This window comes from Cebus imitator, unplaced genomic scaffold (assembly GCF_001604975.1).
Source record: "Cebus imitator isolate Cc_AM_T3 unplaced genomic scaffold, Cebus_imitator-1.0 Scaffold132, whole genome shotgun sequence".
Lineage (NCBI taxonomy): Eukaryota > Metazoa > Chordata > Mammalia > Primates > Cebidae > Cebus > Cebus imitator.
Window position 1 is genome coordinate 826,367 of NW_016107447.1, and position 21,408 is coordinate 847,774.

General features: G+C 40.4%; 2 protein-coding genes across 4 annotated transcripts in view; both read left to right on the forward strand.

The window, feature by feature from the left end:
• The window catches only part of YWHAB (tyrosine 3-monooxygenase/tryptophan 5-monooxygenase activation protein beta), a 21,465-nt gene extending 2,495 nt beyond the window's left edge, over positions 1 to 18,970 (forward strand). For all 3 annotated transcript variants that reach the window (XM_017541197.2, XM_017541195.2, XM_037742992.1), the window contains 5 exons: positions 11,691 to 11,992; positions 14,103 to 14,226; positions 15,138 to 15,301; positions 16,478 to 16,573; positions 16,856 to 18,970. In XM_017541197.2, the coding sequence (XP_017396686.1) occupies positions 11,693 to 11,992; positions 14,103 to 14,226; positions 15,138 to 15,301; positions 16,478 to 16,573; positions 16,856 to 16,912 (741 nt within the window). In that variant the 5' untranslated portion in view covers positions 11,691 to 11,692 and the 3' untranslated portion in view covers positions 16,913 to 18,970. The remainder of the gene's footprint in view (positions 1 to 11,690; positions 11,993 to 14,102; positions 14,227 to 15,137; positions 15,302 to 16,477; positions 16,574 to 16,855) is intronic.
• Positions 18,971 to 20,490: 1,520 nt separating this feature from the next.
• Positions 20,491 to 21,408, forward strand: part of PABPC1L (poly(A) binding protein cytoplasmic 1 like) — a 30,488-nt gene continuing 29,570 nt past the window's right edge. Inside the window, exon 1 of the mRNA XM_037742993.1 lies at positions 20,491 to 20,755. Coding sequence (XP_037598921.1) covers positions 20,563 to 20,755 — 193 coding nt within the window. The 5' untranslated portion in view covers positions 20,491 to 20,562. The remainder of the gene's footprint in view (positions 20,756 to 21,408) is intronic.

The window sequence follows — 21,408 nt, forward strand, 5'->3', positions numbered from 1 at the left end:
TTTTTTGAGACAGAGTTTTGCTCTTGTTGCCCAGGCTGGAATGCAATGGCACGATCTTGGCTCACTGCAACCTCTGCCTCCTGGGGTCAAGTGATTCTCCTGTCTCAGCCTTCTGAGTACCTGGGATTACTGGTACATGCCACCACAGCCAGCTAATTTTTGTATTTTTAGTAGGGACGAGGTTTGATCACATTGGCAAGGCTGGTCTCAAACTCCTGACTTCAGGTGATCCGTCCGCCTCGGCCTCCCAAAGTACTGGGATTGTAGGCGTGAGCCATCACGCCCGGCCCAGAGTTCAGTATTAAAGGCTTTTTCTCTCCAGTTAACATCTGATGAGACTAAACCCTGCTTTGTACACATGTTGCTTTCAAAAACTGATATATTATTATAGGACTTTATTTTGCACACAGGAAAAATCCAGTCTTTCTGAATCATTTTCTCATCTGTATAGCGCAAATGGTAATGCAGCCTTTGATATATTTATGTTGTGGCAAGCTCAATAATGAGAATAAGCATCTGGGATATAGTTGAGGTTCAGTAGATGTTATTTGACCATGTGCATGAATATACACATGTATAGATTAGACATAGCATGTATGCTATTCATGGACATCTATATAGAATCCATCCATTTGTGATTTATTCACCAACTGATACGGTGGCATCAGACAATTAGTGTATAATAATAGTTACCACTTACAGTACTTACTATGTACTAACCTTTTTTTAAAAACACTTTAAGCATATTAGCTTAGTCTTCATAGCAACCAATGAAGGGTAAGACTGTTAGCCTCATTTTACAGATGAGGAAGCTAAGACACTTAGAAGAATAATTTTCCCAAAATTTCACACACAGCACAAGGTAAGTGACAGAACCAGGAATGAAACCAGATGATCTGGTTCTAAGGAATGATATTATAGATTTCTACCTGTGGTAGAAACAACACATGTATACATTTTATGAGAATACCATTTAGTCCTTAATTTTTCTTTACACAAATCCTAATAAAGTAAATGTTTAAATGGGAATATTAGCTATTTTTGAAGATAGATACAATACGATTTTTTGTGGGGCATATACCCATTCTGGCCTCTAGGGTTGATATTGCTAGCATGCATCAGGACGCAAGCTTGTGAAGAATCCCCTTTTTCTAGTACTTGCTTCATACTAGGGAGAAAGTTATCAGTTACTTTGTCATAGAATTTTAGGTTCTTTATCTAATAGAATTTGATTATGACCGTTAATTTTTGTTCATTATACTACTTTATGAATTGATGTTCAGATTTTCCTTATTTTTTTGGCAAGGAGGAAATGAGGAAATATATCTACATAAATAGAGAGAAACTTCTAAATTCAGACATCCTGTTGTGCTACGTGCTCTTTTGGTGTCAACAAACTGAGTTTTCCTTTAAATGCTGGTACCTTAGAGAATGAACTAAAATTTCCTTGTAAAGGTACTTTTAAGTTCCTTGGTTTCTACATTTTTCTGGGGAAGGATGGCAATTCACATTGGTTAGGGGGCAAGAAATTAATGGTTATATAATAACAACTTTTAAGCTTTAGAATCCTTTTACTCTCTATATGAATGTGATCTTAGCAGTCACCTGTATGTCATAATGGAGAAACTAACAGTTGGAGCTAGATTCTGAGCGAATTTTTCTAAGGGGAATACTTGAGGAAACGTAGACTAAAAGTGCTTTCTGTTTCATGATATGTGTGCTGAAAGCCAATCATATTACTGCTTTCTCTACTAAAATATTTTCTAATAGAGGTATGGTTATGTGTATCTAATACTTGTAATGAGATGCAAATGATCAGTGGCCTCAAGTCATTCCCAGTAGATTATAGTATGTTAGCTGACCTTTTTATTTTATTTTTAATTCTAGCTAGTTCTTTATGATGTAAGTTTTCCCTATACTGGTTAGTTTATTTTATTGTTTTCCCTAAGAGAACCAACAGGAAGTTATTTCTGAGTATTCTTGACCAGGACAAGAAGATTGAAGGCTACAGTAAAATGGACATGAGTTCTGTCTATAATTATTATTTGCCCTCAGATAAGAGCTTTACTGTAAATTTAAAAATTTGTTTAAAATTTGTTTGACAGTTTGATGAGTCTTTGGCATGTTTTTATGCTGTTTGTAACTCCTTGATTTTGTTTTTATTTTTAAAGCTAGATCTATTAGCTTAATAGGCCAGTTTAAAAATTTTCCTTTGATAACCTTGTATCATTCTTTTAAAAATTGACAATTCTCTCTTTTCCTTAAGTGACCATTGGAAATCATAATTGATCTTTAGAAGATAGAGCTGCATAAAGGAAAGAGCGTTAATTTTAAAATTAATGTCGGTTTAGATCCCAGATCTGCCATATATAGCTGTGTGACTCTGAATGAGTTAACTTTTTGCATCTATAAAAGGGGACAATGTCAACTGCCTCATAGGATACTTAGGGTCAAATAAGTTTCTAGGAATCCATGAGTGCTTTGCAGGCCGTAAATGAAGGATATTTTTATTATTTACTAAACAAGTTAGCTGGTTTGCCTTTTTGTATAGCTAACTGATTGGACTTTTGAATGGAGGAGATGGATAGAAAGTAATCCAAAGACTTGTTGAAACTCAGTTTGAATCTATAAATACAATGATTGGTAGCTGAAAAATATTGGTCAAAACGTATAATGTTGCCTCCTGATTAGAGCTGAGCTGGCTTTTTTCAAAAAGCAGTCTAAGACTGTAAATGCAGTCTGTATTTTATAGGTCAGTTGGGGGCTACCTTCCTCTGTCCACATAGGAAATAATTGCTTTTTCACCTTTTAAGAATGTATCAGTTGATCAAGTACTCACTCAGTGTGCTAGGCCTTGTGCTCCACATTGGGTGTCCAAAGATACGACTCTATTCCTACCTTAAGCTCACAATCCAGTGCAGAAGCCAGCAAAGACACTTGCAGTAAACTGTGATGAGGGCCATTTTAGAAGTAGGCATAGGGAAGTTGTTATGTGCCTTTCTTTTAAAAGTCTTAAAAGAAAGGATAGTATGTGTAAAAGAAACGAGATACATAGTTTCCCATCACTGGCTGACCATTTGTTTTTTAAGTTAGGTGTGGAATGTACTGTGGTTGCCATTTATCTGAGTGCTTACAATGTGCAGAGACTGCTGAATGTTTTACATCATAAACAAGTTTACTCCTTACAGGAACCCTAATAAGTCGATTTGCCTATCTTTCTTTTTTTTTCTTTTTGAGAGTCTCGCTCTGTCGCCTTGGCTGGAGTTGCAGTGGTGTGATCTCAGCTCACTGCAACCTCCGCCTCCAGGCTGCCTCAGTCTCCCAAGTAGCTGGAATTACATGCACCTGCCACCATGCCTGGCTAATTTTTTTATATTTTTAGTAGAGGCCGGGTTTCACCATGTTGACCAGACTGGACTTGAACTCCTGATCCCAAGTGGTCCACCCTCCTTGGTCTTCCAAAGTGCTGGGATTACAGGCATGAACCACTGTGCCCAGCCCAGATTTGCCTGTATTATGGATGAGAAAACAGATTCACAGAGGTCACATATCCTGTGGACTTGGTGTGCCGTACTGGTAAATCCGACTGATTGGCTTCATTATGTCAGTGGGCCCCAGACCGTAGAATATTCATAGGGTCAACCAATTGGTCTGTCTTTATGGATCAGAATTAACATGTTATCTTTTGGATTGATCACTTAAGGCCAATAAATCAATTTATTGTCATATCTACCATTAAGTCACATGAGTAACCTTGGGCCTATCACTTAACACCCTCAGCAAGTTTAATCATGGCTAATTGGACATAATTAGCAATGATACTCCACAACTGATATGAAAGAGGGAAAGGATTTTGAAATAACAGAAGTGCAGTTTCTCTCCAGATTCAGTGTTCACTGGACATAGTGCCAGTGACTTTGTATTACAGATATGCTGTGTTTTGTTTCTAACAAAGAACCTGCAAATGTTTGAATGGAATTAAATTTATTACAGGACTCTAATTTTATGTGTAGAATGGCACACAGACATTTTTAGAGTGGGTGTTTTTTAGTGAGTAGTTTTCTTTGAGAGCCAGGAGTGCTTGACTTTTTCTGGGTAACACCCACTAACCACCTGGTCCCACTGACTTTCTCAGTCCCTCCTTCAGTAGCTTGGCATCTGATTTTTCTTCAGCTGAGGGACTCCAGAACTATAACTTCTACTTTACAGTGCTGTGGATACTCTATCTGGAATGGTACATCTATGAATGCTGTTTAGAATATGTGATCAATTCCTTACCTCATTGAAACATTTGAGCCTAGATTTTTCAGATTTTCCTGTCAGTTTTTTTTCCTTGGGATTGATACTTGTTGTGATTTCTTTATCCACTTTGGCCTTTGATTTTTATTTCCTCTAGAAAAACATACATGTACTTTATTAATAACATGTCTTTTAAGTCATGACCTAGTTACCTTTAAACTAAACCTCTTTCCTCTAATTCTGTCTGGTTTTCCAAGGAGAAGCGCTGTAACCCTTAAACATGTGCTGTCTTTTTTTTTTTTTTTTTAATTGATGCATAATGGATATGCATGTGCTGTTTTGTGTTTCTACCACTAGAGTTTAAGCTCTCTGAGGGAAGGACTGCACTGGTTTCTTCTTTTAAATTCGTCTCAATGAACAATCCAAAGAGCTCTTAGAAATATTGGTAGTTTTTCATTTTGCAGTTATTTCAACACACATTGGGTTATATGTGTTACATTTTTGTGAGGTAGCTTAAGAATAAAGAATAAGAATAGCTTATGAGCCTTTAACCAGCATTATATGGCCATTTTATGTTCATTATCTTATTTGATAGCTATTAATACCTGCTTTTAACACCGAGAAAACGGATTCAAAGAAGTTATGATGTGAAAATGTAGAAAAATCACTTACTTTCTCTTTAGAAGCTTAGATGTGTATGTAAGGCTTGCTAAAAGCAGACCCCACCATATATTTTATATGTATAGAGCTTGAGTGATTCCTGATTTATAATAATGGAGTCCTCATTTGAAATTTCTAACAAATTATTAAACTCAAAGCTTATTATTTTAGAATAGAGCATGCTCTTTTCCTTGAAAACAAAACATAGCTGAAAGCCAGTTCTTCTAAAGGCCACAGCTGTCATTTTTAACTGTCTTTGCAGTGCCTTTTTAAAAAAATACGGATTAACAATAGGTAGTCTCCTCTCTTTTCCTCACCTTTCGTCTCCTTTCCCCTTCTTTCCTGTCGTCCTTTCCTCTCCTCTCTTCTTTTTTGATTCTTATCCTAGGTTATCTGCTGTAGCCACTGGGAAATAACTTCTCAGTATTTTGACCCTGACTAGAAAGATGTCTCTTGAGAAAAGAATTGAGTTAGAGGGGCTAGGTTGTTTCATAGATCCTTTATTTTCACCATTTATTATCTGATTTAGGATTTTGTTTCTTTGAAGAAAATCCTATTTTGTGAGTACCTTTAGAATTATTTTTCATAGCTGTTTTATCTGTACTAGTGGTCTCTTTTTAAAAAGAAAAACAACTTTTTTTCTTAAAAAAAAAAAAAGTATCAAATTTTTTTTTTTTTTTTTTTTTTTGAGACGGAGTTTCGCTCTTGTTGCCCAGGCTGGAGTGCAATGGCGCGATCTCGGCTCACCGCAACCTCCGCCTCCTGGGTTCAGGCAATTCTCCTGCCTCAGCCTCCTGAGTAGCTGGGATTACAGGCACGCACCACCATGCCCAGCCAATTTTTTGTAGTTTTAGTAGAGACGGGGTTTCACCGTGTTGACCAGGATGGTCTCGATCTCTTGACCTCGTGATCCACCCATCTCGGCCTCCCAAAGTGCTGGGATTACAGGCTTGAGCCACCGCGCCCGGCCCAAATGTTTTTTTAAAAGTAATACATACCTGAAGAAAATTCAAAAAGATAAGAAAATGGGGATATAATAATGTTATTGCCTGGAGAAAGAACCAGTGTTAACCGTTTGGTGTTAACCTTTTTGTTCATGTTTGTGTGTTCTTTAGGGGATATTTTATAGAAATATTATTATGCAGCTTCCTCCCCCTACCCCCCATTGCTATTTAATAAAAGCAGTTTCAGGCACGTTTGAGCATGATGTTCATAGCGTATGCGGTGCCGGCCAGCCTAAGAGAAAGGTACATGTTGGAGAATAGTGGATGAGAAAGCCAAACAAGAGGAGACAATGTGTCAAAAGTTTGAAAGCCAGGTAGAGCTTAGATTTGATGGAGTAGCCAAAAGGGAGTCACTGAAAGTTACTGAGTAAAGACAAAGGCAAGACTAGATGTAATGTGGGAAGCGTAATTTTTAGTTTGTTTTGAGACAGGGTCTCTGTCACCCAGGCTCCAGTGCAGTGGTGTAATCATGGCTCACTGCATCCCCGACCTCCTAGTCTCAAGTGATCCTCCAATCTCAGCCTCCCAAGTAGCTGGAACCACCGACATGAGCCACCACACCTGGCTAATTTTTTTATTTTTTGTAGAGACAAGGTGTTACTATGTTGCCCAGGCTGTTCTTGAACTCCTGGTCTCAAGTGATGCTCCAGCTTTGCCTTCCCAAAGCACTGGGATTATAGATGTGATCCACTGTGCTTAACTGGAAGACTAATTTTGAAATTACTCTTTGAATTTGAGAAGGCGCAGAAATCCAAGGAACTAGGTACAAATGTAATGAAGATTTAATATGCTTGTGACAAATAACTGCTTTGAATTATTTGAGAAAAGAGAGAACTCTACCAGCTCTGCAGTTTTATGCTTACGTTTCAGGATCAGTTCATTCATTTAGCAGATATTATTTGCTCACACCAATTATATACAGGATGCTGTGGGAGATATGCCCAAAGGAGCTTATGGGGTAGGAAGGGAAATAGGAGATACTCTACAAGTAGTTTTAGTATACAAGTAATTTTAGTACTGAAGAAACGTGGTAAGACATTGACAGGTATCAGTGAAATGCTTTGTGAGAATATATTCGTCTTAGAGCAATGCTGTCCAATAGAAATAGCCACATGTAATTTAAATTTTTCTGGTAGCTGAATTAAAATAATTTTACAAAGTGAAATTCTGTTTATTTTTACTTAACCCATTATGAACAAAGCATTATGATTTCATTATGTGGCACATTTTAAGTGAATAGCCACATGTGGCTATGGCTTTAACAGCTTAAGAAAGGCTTCATGGAAGGGATGGGTATCTGAGCCACACTGGGAAGAATCTTGTATGCAGAGTAAATTTGGGAAAAGACATTCCAGGTAGAGGAAGTGGCTTGGTGAGCAAAGATAGAGAAGTGTCTTTGTATATATAAGAAAACCATTTTGGCAGACGCACATATGATGTGGAAGGCATGATGTGGGGTTCTGGAAGATAGGTTGGCAAGTTTTCACTGATCAGGGAGGAAATCTGACTCTGCTTTTGGCATCAGGGAACTTTAAAGAATTTTGAGCAGGAAGTGACTTGATCAAAGTTATAGGAAAATGGGTCTTACAGCAAAAGGCATGGAGGGGGCTGTAGATAATGAATGACTGAAAGCGGTGCCACTAGGGCAAGATTATGGGTGGAGATTTGTAGATGTAGAAATGGGAGCAATTTCATTTCTCCTTTGTTTGCTGCCTTCCTCCAAACTGCTGGGTGTTGTGTAACCCATTTCCTGTTGAAATTGGTCTAGCTGCTTCAAAATCCATGTTATATAAGTCAAAAGTTATGTAAGCAATAGCCATCAGGATATTTAGCTATGGATTTTGGTTGGTGTAAGTTGTTTCTATATGTGTGTAATGTAAAAAATTTGAATGGATACAGATTTTAAAAAGGTGTGCATTCAGTCATAATGGTTTTGCATCTCTTACGAAATCTTGCAGTAATCTCCAAGAAGCTTAAAACAGTTGGCCCCAAACAGAAAGGGCACATTTTATTTTGGGCATAGGGAATGCATATTTGGGAGGTCCCACTGATGAATAGTCAAGATTCTTTGGAGTAGTATGATTTAATTTTTAAAGCTCGAGAAGGAGAGAAGTAAGTGGGGGTGGTAACTTAATTTTGGGGCCTAGTAGAGCTGAAGAGGTTGATGGCATTATTTAGCAGTGGAAATCCTTTATTACCCCATTATGATGCCGCATGGGATGGCTTAGCTCTGAATTGACTTTTGGCCAGTACTTTATTATTTGGAGTCATTTGTAGGTAGAGTTGCACAGGTACTGTTTTATGAACTTTGAAGTGGGCCTGTAAGAGTGACTTCTAACCTTGAATTAGTCTACAGACGGGAAATTTTCTAGTTTGTTGAATCACTGAAAGTTGACTTCTCTCTCGTATACCTGGCACTTTTAGGAAATGCCAGTGACATCAAATCACTTTTAGGAAGTGCCAGGTAAGTGGAGGTCATACTTTCTTTGCTATTTTAAAATTAATCATTTTTGGCCAGGTACAGTGGTGGCTCATGCCTATAATCCCAGCACTGTGGGAGACTGAGGTGCGTGGATCACCTGAGGTCAGGAGTTCATGGTGAGCAACATGGTGAAACCCTGTCTCTACTAAAAATACAAAATTACCAGAGTGTGGTGGTGCATGCATTTAGTCCCAGCTACTAGGGAGACTTAGGCAGGAGAATCGCTTGAACCCAGGAGGTGGAGGTTGCTGTGAGCCGAGATCACACCGCTGCACTCCAGCCTGGGCAACAAGAGTGAAACTCCATCTTAAATTAAAAAAAAAAAAAAAAAAAAAAAAAAAAAAAAAAAAAAAAAACCATTGGCTGGAGCAGTGGGTCATGTCTGTAAATCCCAGCACTTTGGGAGGCCAAGGCCGGCAAGTCACCTGAAGTTAGGAGTTGAAGACCAGCCTGACCAACATGGCGAAACCCCGTCTCTACTAAAAATATAAAAGTAAGCTGTGCATAGTGTCGCGTGTCTGTAATCCCAGCTACCTGGGAGGCTAAGGCAGGAGAATTGCTTGAACCTGGGCTGTGGAGGTTGCAGTGAACCGAGATTGTGCCACTACACTCAAGCCTGGATGACAGCAAGACTCTGTCTCAAACAACAAAACAAAACCCTGACATTACTACTGCTGTTTAAAGTAGTAGTTCATGTTTTTATACCTAAAGATATTAACCTGTTTTTACATTGTGTGGCACAGATTGATACATTGATATTTAAACCAACAGTACATAAAATTAACTTTTCTTGTTTAGTAAATAACTTTTAAGTTATTTCATCCAAAAATTACTTATTAAAATTGCCACACTGTAAATGGCGATTATTGCAGTGGGGAATTGACTGTGGTGAGTTGATAAGAGATATTCACTGATTGGTGTATATAGAGGATTTGAAATTGATAAACTGAAGTCACTAGGATTTTTGTCTGTTTCAGAAAAACTTTTGAAATAACACAGTTATGGTTCAGGTGAATTCAGTTATGGTTTGAGATCCTGTTGCTGTATATCTTACTATACACCACTTTCTCTTACAGTCTGTACCATATACAAAATTAGTGCCTGATATATTTATATAATGCTTTATACTTTTCAAGGTGCTTTCACATGTATCAGGCTGTTTGTTCCTCATAACAGGTCTAATAAAAGAGTTGGTAGTGTTTTTTGTTTATTTGTATTTTGAGACAGGGGTTTCACTCAGTTACCCAGGCTGGAGTGTAATGGCACAATCATGACTCACTGCATTCTGGAACTCCTGGGCTCAAGTGATCCTCCCACCTCAGCCTCCTGAGTAGCTGGGACTACAGGTGCACACCACCACACCCAGCTAATTTTTTCTTGTTTTGTAAAGATGAGGTCTTGCTGTGTTAAGACTGTCTTGCCAGGATATTCTTGAACTCCTGGAATTACAGGTGTGAGACACCACATCCAGCCCTAGGTAGTATTCTTACTGCCCAGTAAAGAAACTGGGCTGGGTGTGGTGGCGCATGCCTGTAATCCCACCACTTTGGGAGGCTGAGGCGGGCGGATCATGAGGGCAAGAGATCAAGACCATCCTGGCCAACATGGTGAAACCCCATCTGTAACTAAAAATACAAAAATTAACTGGGGCTGGGTGCGGTGGCTCAAGCCTGTAATCCCAGCACTTTGGGAGGCCGAGGCGGGCGGATCACGAGGTCAAGACATCGAGACCATCCTGGTCAACATGGTGAAACCCCGTCTCTACTAAAAATACAAAAACATTAGCTGGGCATGGTGGCGCGTGCCTGTAATCCCAGCTACTGAGGAGGTTGAGGCAGGAGAATTGCCTGAAGCCAGGAGGCGGAGGTTGCGGTGAGCCGAGCCAAGATCACTCCATTGCACTCCAGCCTGGGTAACAAGAGTGAAACTCTGTCTAAAAAAAAAAAAAAAAAAAAAAATTAACTGGGCATGGTGTTGCGCATCTGTAGTCCCAGCTACTTGGGAGGCTGAGGCAGGAGAATCGCTTGAACCCAGGAGGTAGAGGTTGCAGTGAGCCAAGATTGTGCCACTGGCATGCCAGCCTGGCAACAAAGTGAGACTGTCTCAAAAAAAAAGAAAGAAGCTCTCAAGTTGAGTGATTTAACCAAGGTCATACCACTTGTAAGAAGCAGAGCCAGTGCTAGATAGAGCCCAAGTCTGACTGCCCTTAGTTTATATTATTTTCCTGTACAGTGTGTCTTGGTAACAAAGCAAATTACAGAAGATACGATAATAATCTTTCCCATCTTTCAGTGTCTGCTGCTTGATGGGTGCAGCCAAATAGATTGTGTAAAATCATCCTCTTTTGCTTCACGATTGGTTGAAACAATCATCATACTGACTTTTTCCTATGCTATGGAAAACAACAGGTTTAGTCGAAACTAGAGTTCCTTACAGGACAGTGAAGAGAGGACATCCTGTATTACAGGATATAGTTGGCTTCAGGTCATTAAGACAAACAAACCAGACAATTACTGAGAGTCAAGGACATATAGTAAGCATAAACTTTTTTTTTTTTAAACGGAGTCTCACTCTGTCACCAGAGTGGAATGCAGTGGCGTGATTGCAGCTCACTGCAACCTCCACTTTCTGGCCACTTTGTGGTTTCAAGCGATTCTCCTGCCTCAGCCTCCCAAGTAGCTGGGATAACAGGCACCCACCACCACACCTGGCTGATTTTTTATATTTTTGGTAGAGATGGGGTTTCACCATGTTGGCCAGGCTGGTCTCAAACCCCTGACCTCATGATCCACCCGCCTTGGCCTTCCAAAGTACTGGGATTGCAGGTGTGATCTGCCGCACTTGGTGAGTAAGCATAAACTTCTAAAGAGATAGTTATTAAGCAGCCTGTATGTGCTGAGCAGGTGAATTAGGCTAATGGAAGAAAACAAAAGCTTTAGAGACAGAAAAATGTGTTTGAGTTCTGGCTCTCTCCATCTGTTTGCATGTTGCTCTGGACATACCACTTGCCTTTTTTCTGACCCTCCATTTCTCCACCCCTAAGAAGGGGAAAGGAGTTATGAACATGCCTACCCTGTGGGACAGTTGGGAAGACTACTTGACTAAAATAACAAAAAGGCCTTAGCAAAGTACCTAACCCCAAAGGTGTTCAATATATGATCAGTATTGTTGATGGCATTTGGAACTGTATGTTTCACATTTAGTTTGCTTCTTTCCAGATGGGTTGGAAGAAGATTCACCCATATGTTTCCTGGGCCCCGGAACCTGACATTTGCTCTCTCTTTTTGTCTTGCTCTTTTTCTAAGGAATGACAATGGATAAAAGTGAGCTGGTACAGAAAGCCAAACTCGCTGAGCAGGCTGAGCGCTATGATGATATGGCTGCAGCCATGAAGGCAGTCACAGAACAGGGGCATGAACTCTCCAATGAAGAGAGAAATCTGCTCTCTGTTGCCTACAAGAATGTGGTAGGTGCTCGCCGCTCTTCCTGGCGTGTCATCTCCAGCATTGAGCAGAAAACAGAGAGAAATGAGAAGAAGCAGCAGATGGGCAAAGAGTACCGTGAGAAGATAGAGGCAGAACTGCAGGACATCTGCAATGATGTTCTGGTAAGAGGCCAGTGCTTCTGTTTTGAACAGTGGTTTCTAAATAGTATTAATGTATAAATGCAGATTCTCAAAACAGCTTATGAGAGAGAGGTGTCTGAATATACTGGAAAGCTGCCAGCCATTTACAACTAATTTTTAAGCACATGTAATTTTTATCACCTATTGCCTGATCAGAGGTTGTACATCACTTCTGAGATATTTTCCTCTCCTATCAAAAAGACCTGTGAAAAAACAGTAACATTTATTCAGCTTCCTTCCATCTTTTAAAATTGAGGCCAGATAGACAGGATTTTAATAGATACAGCCACAGATAGGCTATTATGTATATTAGTCCGAGTAGTGATGTCATCTCCAGTAGCAGAGGGAGATAAAAAGGCCGGGCTGTAAGTCCTGCTTTGGTCTGAAAGTTGGGCACATCCATCAAGTTGAGCATGTGTTCCAGAGCCAAATTCAGAGTGGTTTGGGGATTCTCCTTTCTTGTGTTTTACATAAGCCTTAGTCAGAAGATTGCTTCACTCTGGCCACCACTTGAGATTGAATGGGAGAGGTACATACTCTAAAACAAATCACAGTCATATTGTCTTTCCCCCACATCCTGAGCCCATTGGGAACATTTTTCTTCCAGTTGAAATCAGGTAAAAATGAAGAGTGAGGGCTGCTTTGAAAAGGGAAAAAGAATTCACACTTGGGGATCTACCTCCTCCCCTGCTGGCCGCCTTTCCGAATTACTGCCCATGACTCCTTTCTTTTGAAAACCAGTACAAAGCTTGTCAGCCATCAGGCAGCACCCCTCATCCCTAACCCATTAGGTGTTACACACTGTCTCTCTACAAAGAATATTAAAAAATGACTACCGCCCCTTGCGTCTTTTCACATTGGTTGATTAAATCCCTTTATAAGTAAGCTTTGCATTGAGCTTCTGTTTTTATTAGACTCATGGCATAAGAGTGTCATGGCTAAATTTGTTGCCTGTTGATAATTTGGGGGTTTGTTAATGGTGCACTAATTCCTGAATGTTAGGTACATCTGGTATTCAGATGAAGTATGTCATGCATTCCAAGGGCAAGAAAGTCCATAATTCATGAAATATAGACCAACTTTTAAGAGCATCTGAAAGAAGGTGAAGAAGAGCTTGGTACTTACTGCCTCTTAACCAGTTTTTCAGGATGCCACATTCTAAAACAACTCTTCGAAAATATTGCTCTGTATACGAAGCTTGGACTCCTTCAGAACTACTTTTGTTGTAAGCATACATGTTTAAAGGAATTTATTATTAATAGTATTAGCTACTCTTTGAGTGCTTACTGCGTGCCAGGCAACGTGTTAAGCGCTTTATGTATGTCAGCTTATCATTATAACTACCCTAGAAGATGGCTATACCCTAGAAGATGATCCCTCATATAGCTTAGGAAACTGAGGCTCAAGGTGATTAGGTAATTTGTCCAGAGTCATACAGATAAGTGACAGAAGAGGGATTTCTACCCAGGTCAGATTGATTCTAAACTTAGTTCTTAGCAGTTTTACTCTGTTATCACCTTTTTACTCCCAGGGAAATACTTTTTCTCCCTCTAATTATAGAAGTAATACAAGTTTATGGGTTTAAAAAGGGTGGGGAGAACAAATCAGAAGAATATAAATAAGAAAGTAAAAATCACTTCTAATCTTACCACCCAGAGAACGATTATTAACATCCTCCTTCCAGGCTTTTTCCTTAGGTATTTGTGAGCATGTACACATAGGTATCTTATTGTTAAAATAGGATTCTTGTGGTATTTATAATCTGCTTTTTTTCACTCAGATTTCTTTGGAGAGCCTTTCTATTATCTGTGTAGTTCTGCATCATTTTAAAGGCTTACAAAGCATTTCATTGCATGGCTGTACTTTAATTATCCTCTATGGATGGTCAAAGTGATTTTTAACAGAAGAATACAGGCATCTGCTATTATGACCTGGGCTAAACAACATTTAGTAGCTTGGATGAAAAATTGGTGTTTTTTTAATCTTCTAAAAAATTATTTAGAAGCAGTAGTGTATTTTGAATCTCAAACATAGTTTTTTTTAACATCCTGTGAGTAATTCTAAATTCTCAACAATGTGAATCATTTTTTAGGAGCTGTTGGACAAATATCTTATTCCCAATGCTACACAACCTGAAAGTAAGGTGTTCTACTTGAAAATGAAAGGAGATTATTTTAGGTATCTTTCTGAAGTGGCATCTGGAGACAACAAACAAAGTAAGTAATACCTTTGAAGAGAAATTTGACTAGTAATGGAGCCAGTCTGCTTTCACAGGGACTTTTGTTTGTTTGTTTGTTTGTTTGTTTTTATGTTTTTGTTCACAGTGACTTTTAACAGTTTTTGCTTTGTCTGTTTGCTATAGACACCAACGTTGCAGTACTAAGAATTTAAAAGACCACAGCATTGTGATGAATGGGGGTGATGGATGGGCAAATAAATATTTATCTGATAGGGAAATATGGAGGACATTAAAAATCTGGTGTGTAGTATATTTTAAAAGATTTTTATCTTAAGGATTATTTGTTAGCTCTCTTTTTAGTGGTGAAACTTTAAAATACTTGATGGTATGAAACTACCATAGTGATGCATTTCTTTTATCACACGTTTTACTATGATGGTGATAATCATAACCACAATTTATCAAGTGCCTGTGTGCCAAGTCCTTTCAAGTCTCACTTATTCTTCGCACAACCATACAAATTAGATGTCAGGCTGCCCATTTTTCTGATAAACTGAGGTTTATGGACGTTTTTACTTGCCCCTAGCCACAGACTTAAGGAATAATACTTGGGAATTAAAGTTTGGATCTATTAACTTTAAAGCCTGTGATCTTTGCACTAGAGCATATTGTTTTTCACATTCTGTATTGTTAAAGGTTCTATCTGTATTTCTTAAATGCTTTAGTAGACTTCATCATAATTGTTTTTCCCCAAAGCATTTAATCTACAACTTGGTTTAGAATAAATATCTAACAAATGTAAAATTGATTGACAGAGACACTGATACCTCATTTGATAGGTCATTGCTCTTGCCCAATTTGGGATTAAGAAAATAATTTAATAGTTGGTCCAATGTGTGATATCTGTGAAAGAGCCAATCCTTAAATATTTTCATCTTTATCTTACAGCCACTGTGTCGAACTCCCAGCAGGCTTACCAGGAAGCATTTGAAATTAGTAAGAAAGAAATGCAGCCTACACATCCAATTCGACTTGGTCTGGCACTTAATTTCTCAGTCTTTTACTACGAGATTCTCAACTCTCCCGAAAAGGCCTGCAGCCTGGCAAAAACGGTGAGAAAGACCCTTTGTGATTTCTGACCATAGCAAAACAATGCTTGTGTTATTAACTTCTTTTTTTTCCTGAACATACTCATTGTCTTGGACTTTTTTGAAAGCTTTTCTGGGGATGGGAGTGTATCTTTTATGAGGTAAATACAGATGTGTTACTTTTTAAAATTCATTCTCAATACCTTCTGCTGACTTTTGTTTGATTACTATTTTTGGGGAAGGTGGTTGTAGAAAGTTCCAGGTGAATGTAGTTTGTTGTTTCTTTTTTTTTTTTTTTTGAGACAAAACTCTTGTCCAGGCTGGAGTGCAGTGGTGTGTCTTGGCTTACTCTATCCTCTGCCTCCCGGGTTCAGGTGATTCTCCTGCCTCCGCCTCCCGAGTAGCTGGGATTACAGTCATGTGCCACCACGCCCGACTAACCTTTGTATTTTTAGTAGAGATGGGGTTTCACTGTGTTGGTCAGGCTGATCTCCAACTCCGACCTCAGGTGATCCTCAGCCTACCAAAGTGCTCGGATTTATAGGCGTGATCCCAGCCAGTTTGTTGTTTCTTACCAAGCTTTGGGCCTTGGTTATATACATTGTCATTCTTGTACCAAGATTTGACGTTATGGTTGTATAAAAGAAATACACGTCACATTCTTGTTGTGTGCTAGATAACCCCCTATATTCTTCCTTTGGCCTTTTCTACATATTTTTTGTAGTCTCTCAAAATGCACACAATTAGTTTTTAAAAATTTTATTCGGAAAAGGTGCCTTAAAGTTTCATCACTTAATCAAATCAGATTTGGTGATGTGAGGTTCACTTTATCCCTTATATCCCGACCTTTTGAGTTCTAGTTTAAAAAAAATAAATAGTATATTGCTAGAAATGTCTTTGGTAATCAAAAAATCACCTGAGTTTGCCCAGAATGACTGTGCTAGGGTTAGCAGTAATATTGCTTACTTATTAGGTACAGCAAAGTTCTTATCTAGGAATTTCTGTCGTTGGTTGGTGCTTTGTAAACATGCGTTATACTTTTGCTGGAAACAGCTAACAAACAGGGTAATAATAGTCTAGGTTCCCCCAAAGTACTGTACAAGAAGAGAAATTCACTTAGCAAAAAAAAAAAAAAAAAAAAAGTGGGCTAACTAGCTCCAGAGAACTTGTGAATTCTTTGCTAAAGGCTCTTTGTTTTAGGCATTTGATGAAGCAATTGCTGAATTGGATACACTGAATGAAGAGTCTTATAAAGACAGCACTCTGATTATGCAGTTACTTAGGGACAATCTCACTGTAAGTACTACTTCCACAGGGTTTATAGTCTCTTTCCTATTCACCTACTTAATAATTCACTATTATCTTCGAGAGGGGATTTGTACCCTGTTAAATATAGTTACAGTTTTAAGTTGTTAAATTGGCTATAAATGACTGCTGAAGTTCTGACCTTTGCAGCCATCCCTGCAGGGACACAGGAATAATTTTAAACTTTGAGTGAGATAAGATATTGCATACTGGGCTGCCTACCTAGGTAACTTTTAGTAACCCTGCTTTGATTATGCTTTCTGTCTCTTGCAGCTGTGGACATCAGAAAACCAGGGAGACGAAGGAGACGCTGGGGAGGGAGAGAACTAATGTTTCTCATGCTTCGTGATTTGTTCAGTGTCACTCTGTACCCTCCACACATATCCCTTGTGCGATAAAAAAAAAAAAAAAATTGTACGTCGACTTTCGATTTTTCACAGCCTCAGCCTAGCAAAAATGGTTCATGGGATAAACAGCTGGTATTTGTATCTAAAACTCAGATTGGTCACATAAATGCCACGGCATTCTGAAGTTTTGATTTTGATTAACATTTGACAGGATTACTGTGTGTTTAATTTTTTTTTTAAACTGAACACTGTGATTATGGGGTTTTGTAATTTAGCGGAACTCTTACTGGTAGAAAAAATAGACCCGAATTATGTGTAACTTTTTGGAAAGTTTAATCTGATGTCAAAACAATCATTGAAATAGACAATTCCGTTGTAAAGTTGTACAGAAAGTTATAGAGATTATATTGTGATGCTGGAACTTGGAGTGAGACACACATCACCTGGCATTTGAGTTTAATGGTAATTCACAGTAATGCTGCCTGTTGTTTGGAACTTAAAGACACTTGACCTGTTGGGGCTGTTGCCACTCAAAAGTTCATGACCACAAATATCCACAGTGACTTCCTCTGAGGAAACTTGAATCCTGAAATTGAAATTCTTTGTGGCAGATAACTGGCTTATGACACCTTGAAAAGTTCAAGTGCTCACATAATGCACCTGACTAAACCCCTCTTCCTGCAGCAGTATGTTCACCGTGTTACCAGTTTGCAACTTGTGCTTCAATAGTGGGATCTATTTTCATTGTTAACACTGAGCTCAAGAAAAAAGCCGTGTGTTTTATGAGTGACCTTATCTGTTTCCTGGTTAATACGTTTAAAAATAATGTTCTGAGTCAGGCATGGTGGTGCATGCATGTAGTCACAACTGCTTGGGAGGCTGAGGCAGGAGGATCGCCAAGCCTGGGAGTTTAAGGCTGCAGTGCCCTATGGTTGCACCTGTGAATAACTGCACTCCAGCCTGGGCAACATAGCGAGACCTCATCTCAAAAAAAAAAAAAAAAAAGGAATGATGTTCTGTAGAGATTGCCTTTCACTTGAGGAGTACTCTCAGTTTTCAGGTTCTTCATAGCTCGGGGCTTTTAAATTTTGAATCTAAACATTCTTTCCCACCATCCTTTTTGACTATTGACTTTGGTTTTCTCTTCTCTCCTAAGTTTCTGTCCCTCTGCTTCCTTACTTTTTTTTCCTTTTTGAATTCTATCTTTATCTGTCTTTTGTTCACTTTTTAATGCTATATATGGGCAGGGGTAAGAGACATTACTGAGCACCTTGTTGAGCAAGCCTGGCTTTAAAGATTGAGAAGAGCTTCTGGCACCAGAGCTGTCTTCCTCCAGTTCTCCACACAGTGTTGCTCTTCAGTCATACTAGGATCTGAATCAAAAAAGTATTTTTAAATATCCATGATTTCTCTCTATATTGAGGCTGGCGTGGATCATGCTTTTTAGTGCCTGTCACCAGGTTTCCCAAGTGCACTCATCCAGCTAAGCTCTCAGATGTGTTTTAAGGAGACCCTGTATTCAGGGAAGTTGTGTGGACACTGCAGTGGAGAGAATTGGGAATAGTCAGGCCTGTCAGTCTCACAGTATCACCCCTCTACCTTTAATATTCCACCTAGCTGTAGAGTCCATCTGTTTGTCCATCTGCTGAGATGAGAAAAGAAAACATTCATGCACTGATTTAAAACAAACCAAAAAAAAAAAAAAAAATCCCTCCTAGCTGAACAAAAATGTGCAGTTAATACTTGGCGCTTGAAAATGCAGTAGTGAATGTGGAACCAAGCCTGTCTGTATATCTGGTAGCTCTTTTCTTGCTTTGTTTTTCCTTACCAGTATTCTGCCTAATGTTTGCTTCTGTGATGGTTATATTGCCTAGCAAGCACACCCGTGGTTGTGAAAATAGTATAGCAAAAAAAGAAAAATCCCCGGTTATTGATGTACTAGATTTGTGTATGTCTTTTAAACAGTTCTAGTTTCACCTGACACAGAATAATCAGGAAAAGTATAAAAATTCAAAAGTGAAATAAAAATTTTATCAGTTAATTGCCTGTGAATTGATGTGTCACCACCACTTCTGTTGCTACCAGACCTAGCTAACTATCCTGATCACACTCATTTTTGGCTCTTTTCTTTAAAAATAGGTAAACAGTTTTATTTGATTATTTAGAACCAGACATCAAGGTGTTATAAAGGGGAAGAAACTACCATTCATTAAACAGCCTCTTTCCACTCGTTTCTTGATATCTCTCTACCTTCTGCAACAAACCATGCAGGTGTTAGGTCCTCTTTAGTGACTTCTGAGATTTGGTATGGGCAGTTATTTTGCATTGTATTCAATCCCCTACCCCTTCCCCATTTTTCAACCCTGGTGTAATTACCAAGCCAGTGAAATGTAACCTGTGGTTGCATAAGGCTTGGTCATCAGCAAGCTGCTGTCTTGCCTGTCTTCACACTGCATGGTGGCCTGTAGAGCTGGTTCCTCACGGGATTTGCCCCTTCTGAAAACATCCATACTACCACAAGGAGAGAAAAAAAATCAGGATAGAGGGGTCATTTTTAGCCCGAGATTAGAATTGGTGCTTCCTTGCTACTCTGAGGCTGGGCAGCCAGATGGGTTCCTTCTGTGCTTAGTTTGGGTGCTGTTCCACATATTGAAGCCACACACGGAGGTCAGTGGGGGCCTATCTACTTTGTTGCATCAATGAGACCAGGAAAGTCCTCTATCAGAGGGAAACAAATATTGGTGCACAATGGAGTAGTTGTTTTTAACGTCCTTATACCACAGATAGATTGAGGCTGCAAGCGCAGATCGACAATGTGTTCCGTTTAGGTCTTATTCTGCTATTAGGTCCCAACTGTCGACCCATTGAGGCTGAGTCACAAGTAACTCGGTGAACCTCCCTGGTGTAATGGATGTTTAATGGCTTAGGGGCGCAGAGAATATCTCGGGAAGAGGTTTTGGTAATATGAGCCATTACCAAGAAAGGTCTTAAGGATCCTCCAGTCCGTCTGAAAGTCATTTCCGGTGGGACTGGATCTGGCTCTGGTGCAAGAAATCTTCAGTGGAGCAGGATAAAATTCTCTACACGAGCTTTGAAACAGTGCTTTTTGCGTTTCACATACAAACAGTTCCGAATTCCGTTTGTATGTGAAACGCAAAAAGCACGGTCTGGGTCTCCTTTCATCCATGTCAGGAGGGAGTCGTTCCCATTTTACAGAGAAGAGAAACGGGCTCACAAAGACGATGACCTAGGGTTAGAACCCAGTCCCCTGCGTCCTTTCCGTCCCAGTCCTCGGTCCTTTCAAAACTGCGGGGGTTTTGAGAGCTCCACTCAAGCCCACGTAGCCCTGCTCAAGGTCAGGTTGAAGGCTTTGCCCGCCTCCCAGGGCGGGGTCAGAGGTATCCCCACCTGTAGCTTTTAGATCCCCAAGCGCTCGCAGGTGGGGTGCGGGCCCAGGAGGGATCCTGGGGTGGGGCGCCCGAGCGCGCCCACGATTGGTGCGCAGGGGACCAGGGGGCGGTAAAGGGAAGGGGCGGGCCCGCGCCCGAGAGGGAGGGCTCTGGCCCGGGTGAGCGTGGGGCCGCTGGATGACCCGGCTCCTGCTTGCTCTGCAGCCCCGGCCTCTTGCCCACCATGAACGCCAGCGGCTCGGGCTACCCGCTTGCCTCGCTCTATGTGGGCGATCTGCACCCCGACGTGACCGAGGCAATGCTCTACGAGAAGTTCTCTCCCGCCGGCTCCATCCTGTCCATCCGCGTGTGTCGCGATGTGGCCACCCGGCGCTCGCTGGGCTACGCCTACATCAACTTCCAGCAGCCCGCCGACGGTGAGCCCCAGGGGTGGCGCGGGAGGGGACGGACCGACGGACAGGCAGGCGGGCAGACAAAAGCCAGAACTGGGCCGCCACGTTTTCATTTTACACTTTGCAGCTGGGAAAACTGAGGTTCAAAGATACAGGGCATTGGCAGAGGCCGGGTCCTTGAGATGGGAATTGGCAGTTCGTGTGGTTTACTGCTATTCCTCTACAGAGGAGAGAGATTAGGGTCGAGTGAAAACAGCTACGGGCTTCAGGGGTCAGGCGGACCTGGGATAGAAGTCCAGCAGCTGTGTGACTCTGGGCAAGTTATTCGACCATTCTGAGCTTCAGATGCCTGTCTGGAAAATGGCGGTCCTAGCTGCCTTATAGAGTGCTTGTGAGAATGAGAGATTCAAACCACCTGGTGAGGAAGATGCCCAAGGCGACACAGCTGGTGAGCGGGGAGGCAAGGAGATCCCAGCTGTGGGCCCAGGCCTTTCCTAGCGAGACGTAAGATCGACACTGGGTGCTTCCACCTGCACGGGCTCTGAAAAACTGCCGCCTCCAGGCCGCTTTCTCAGAGCTGATAGGATTGATTAGAGCTTGTCCGATGAGTTTGTCTGCACTTCTGTTGAGTAGAGAAGATGAAGATCAGAGAACCGGGTTTCAAGCGCGTTCTGCCA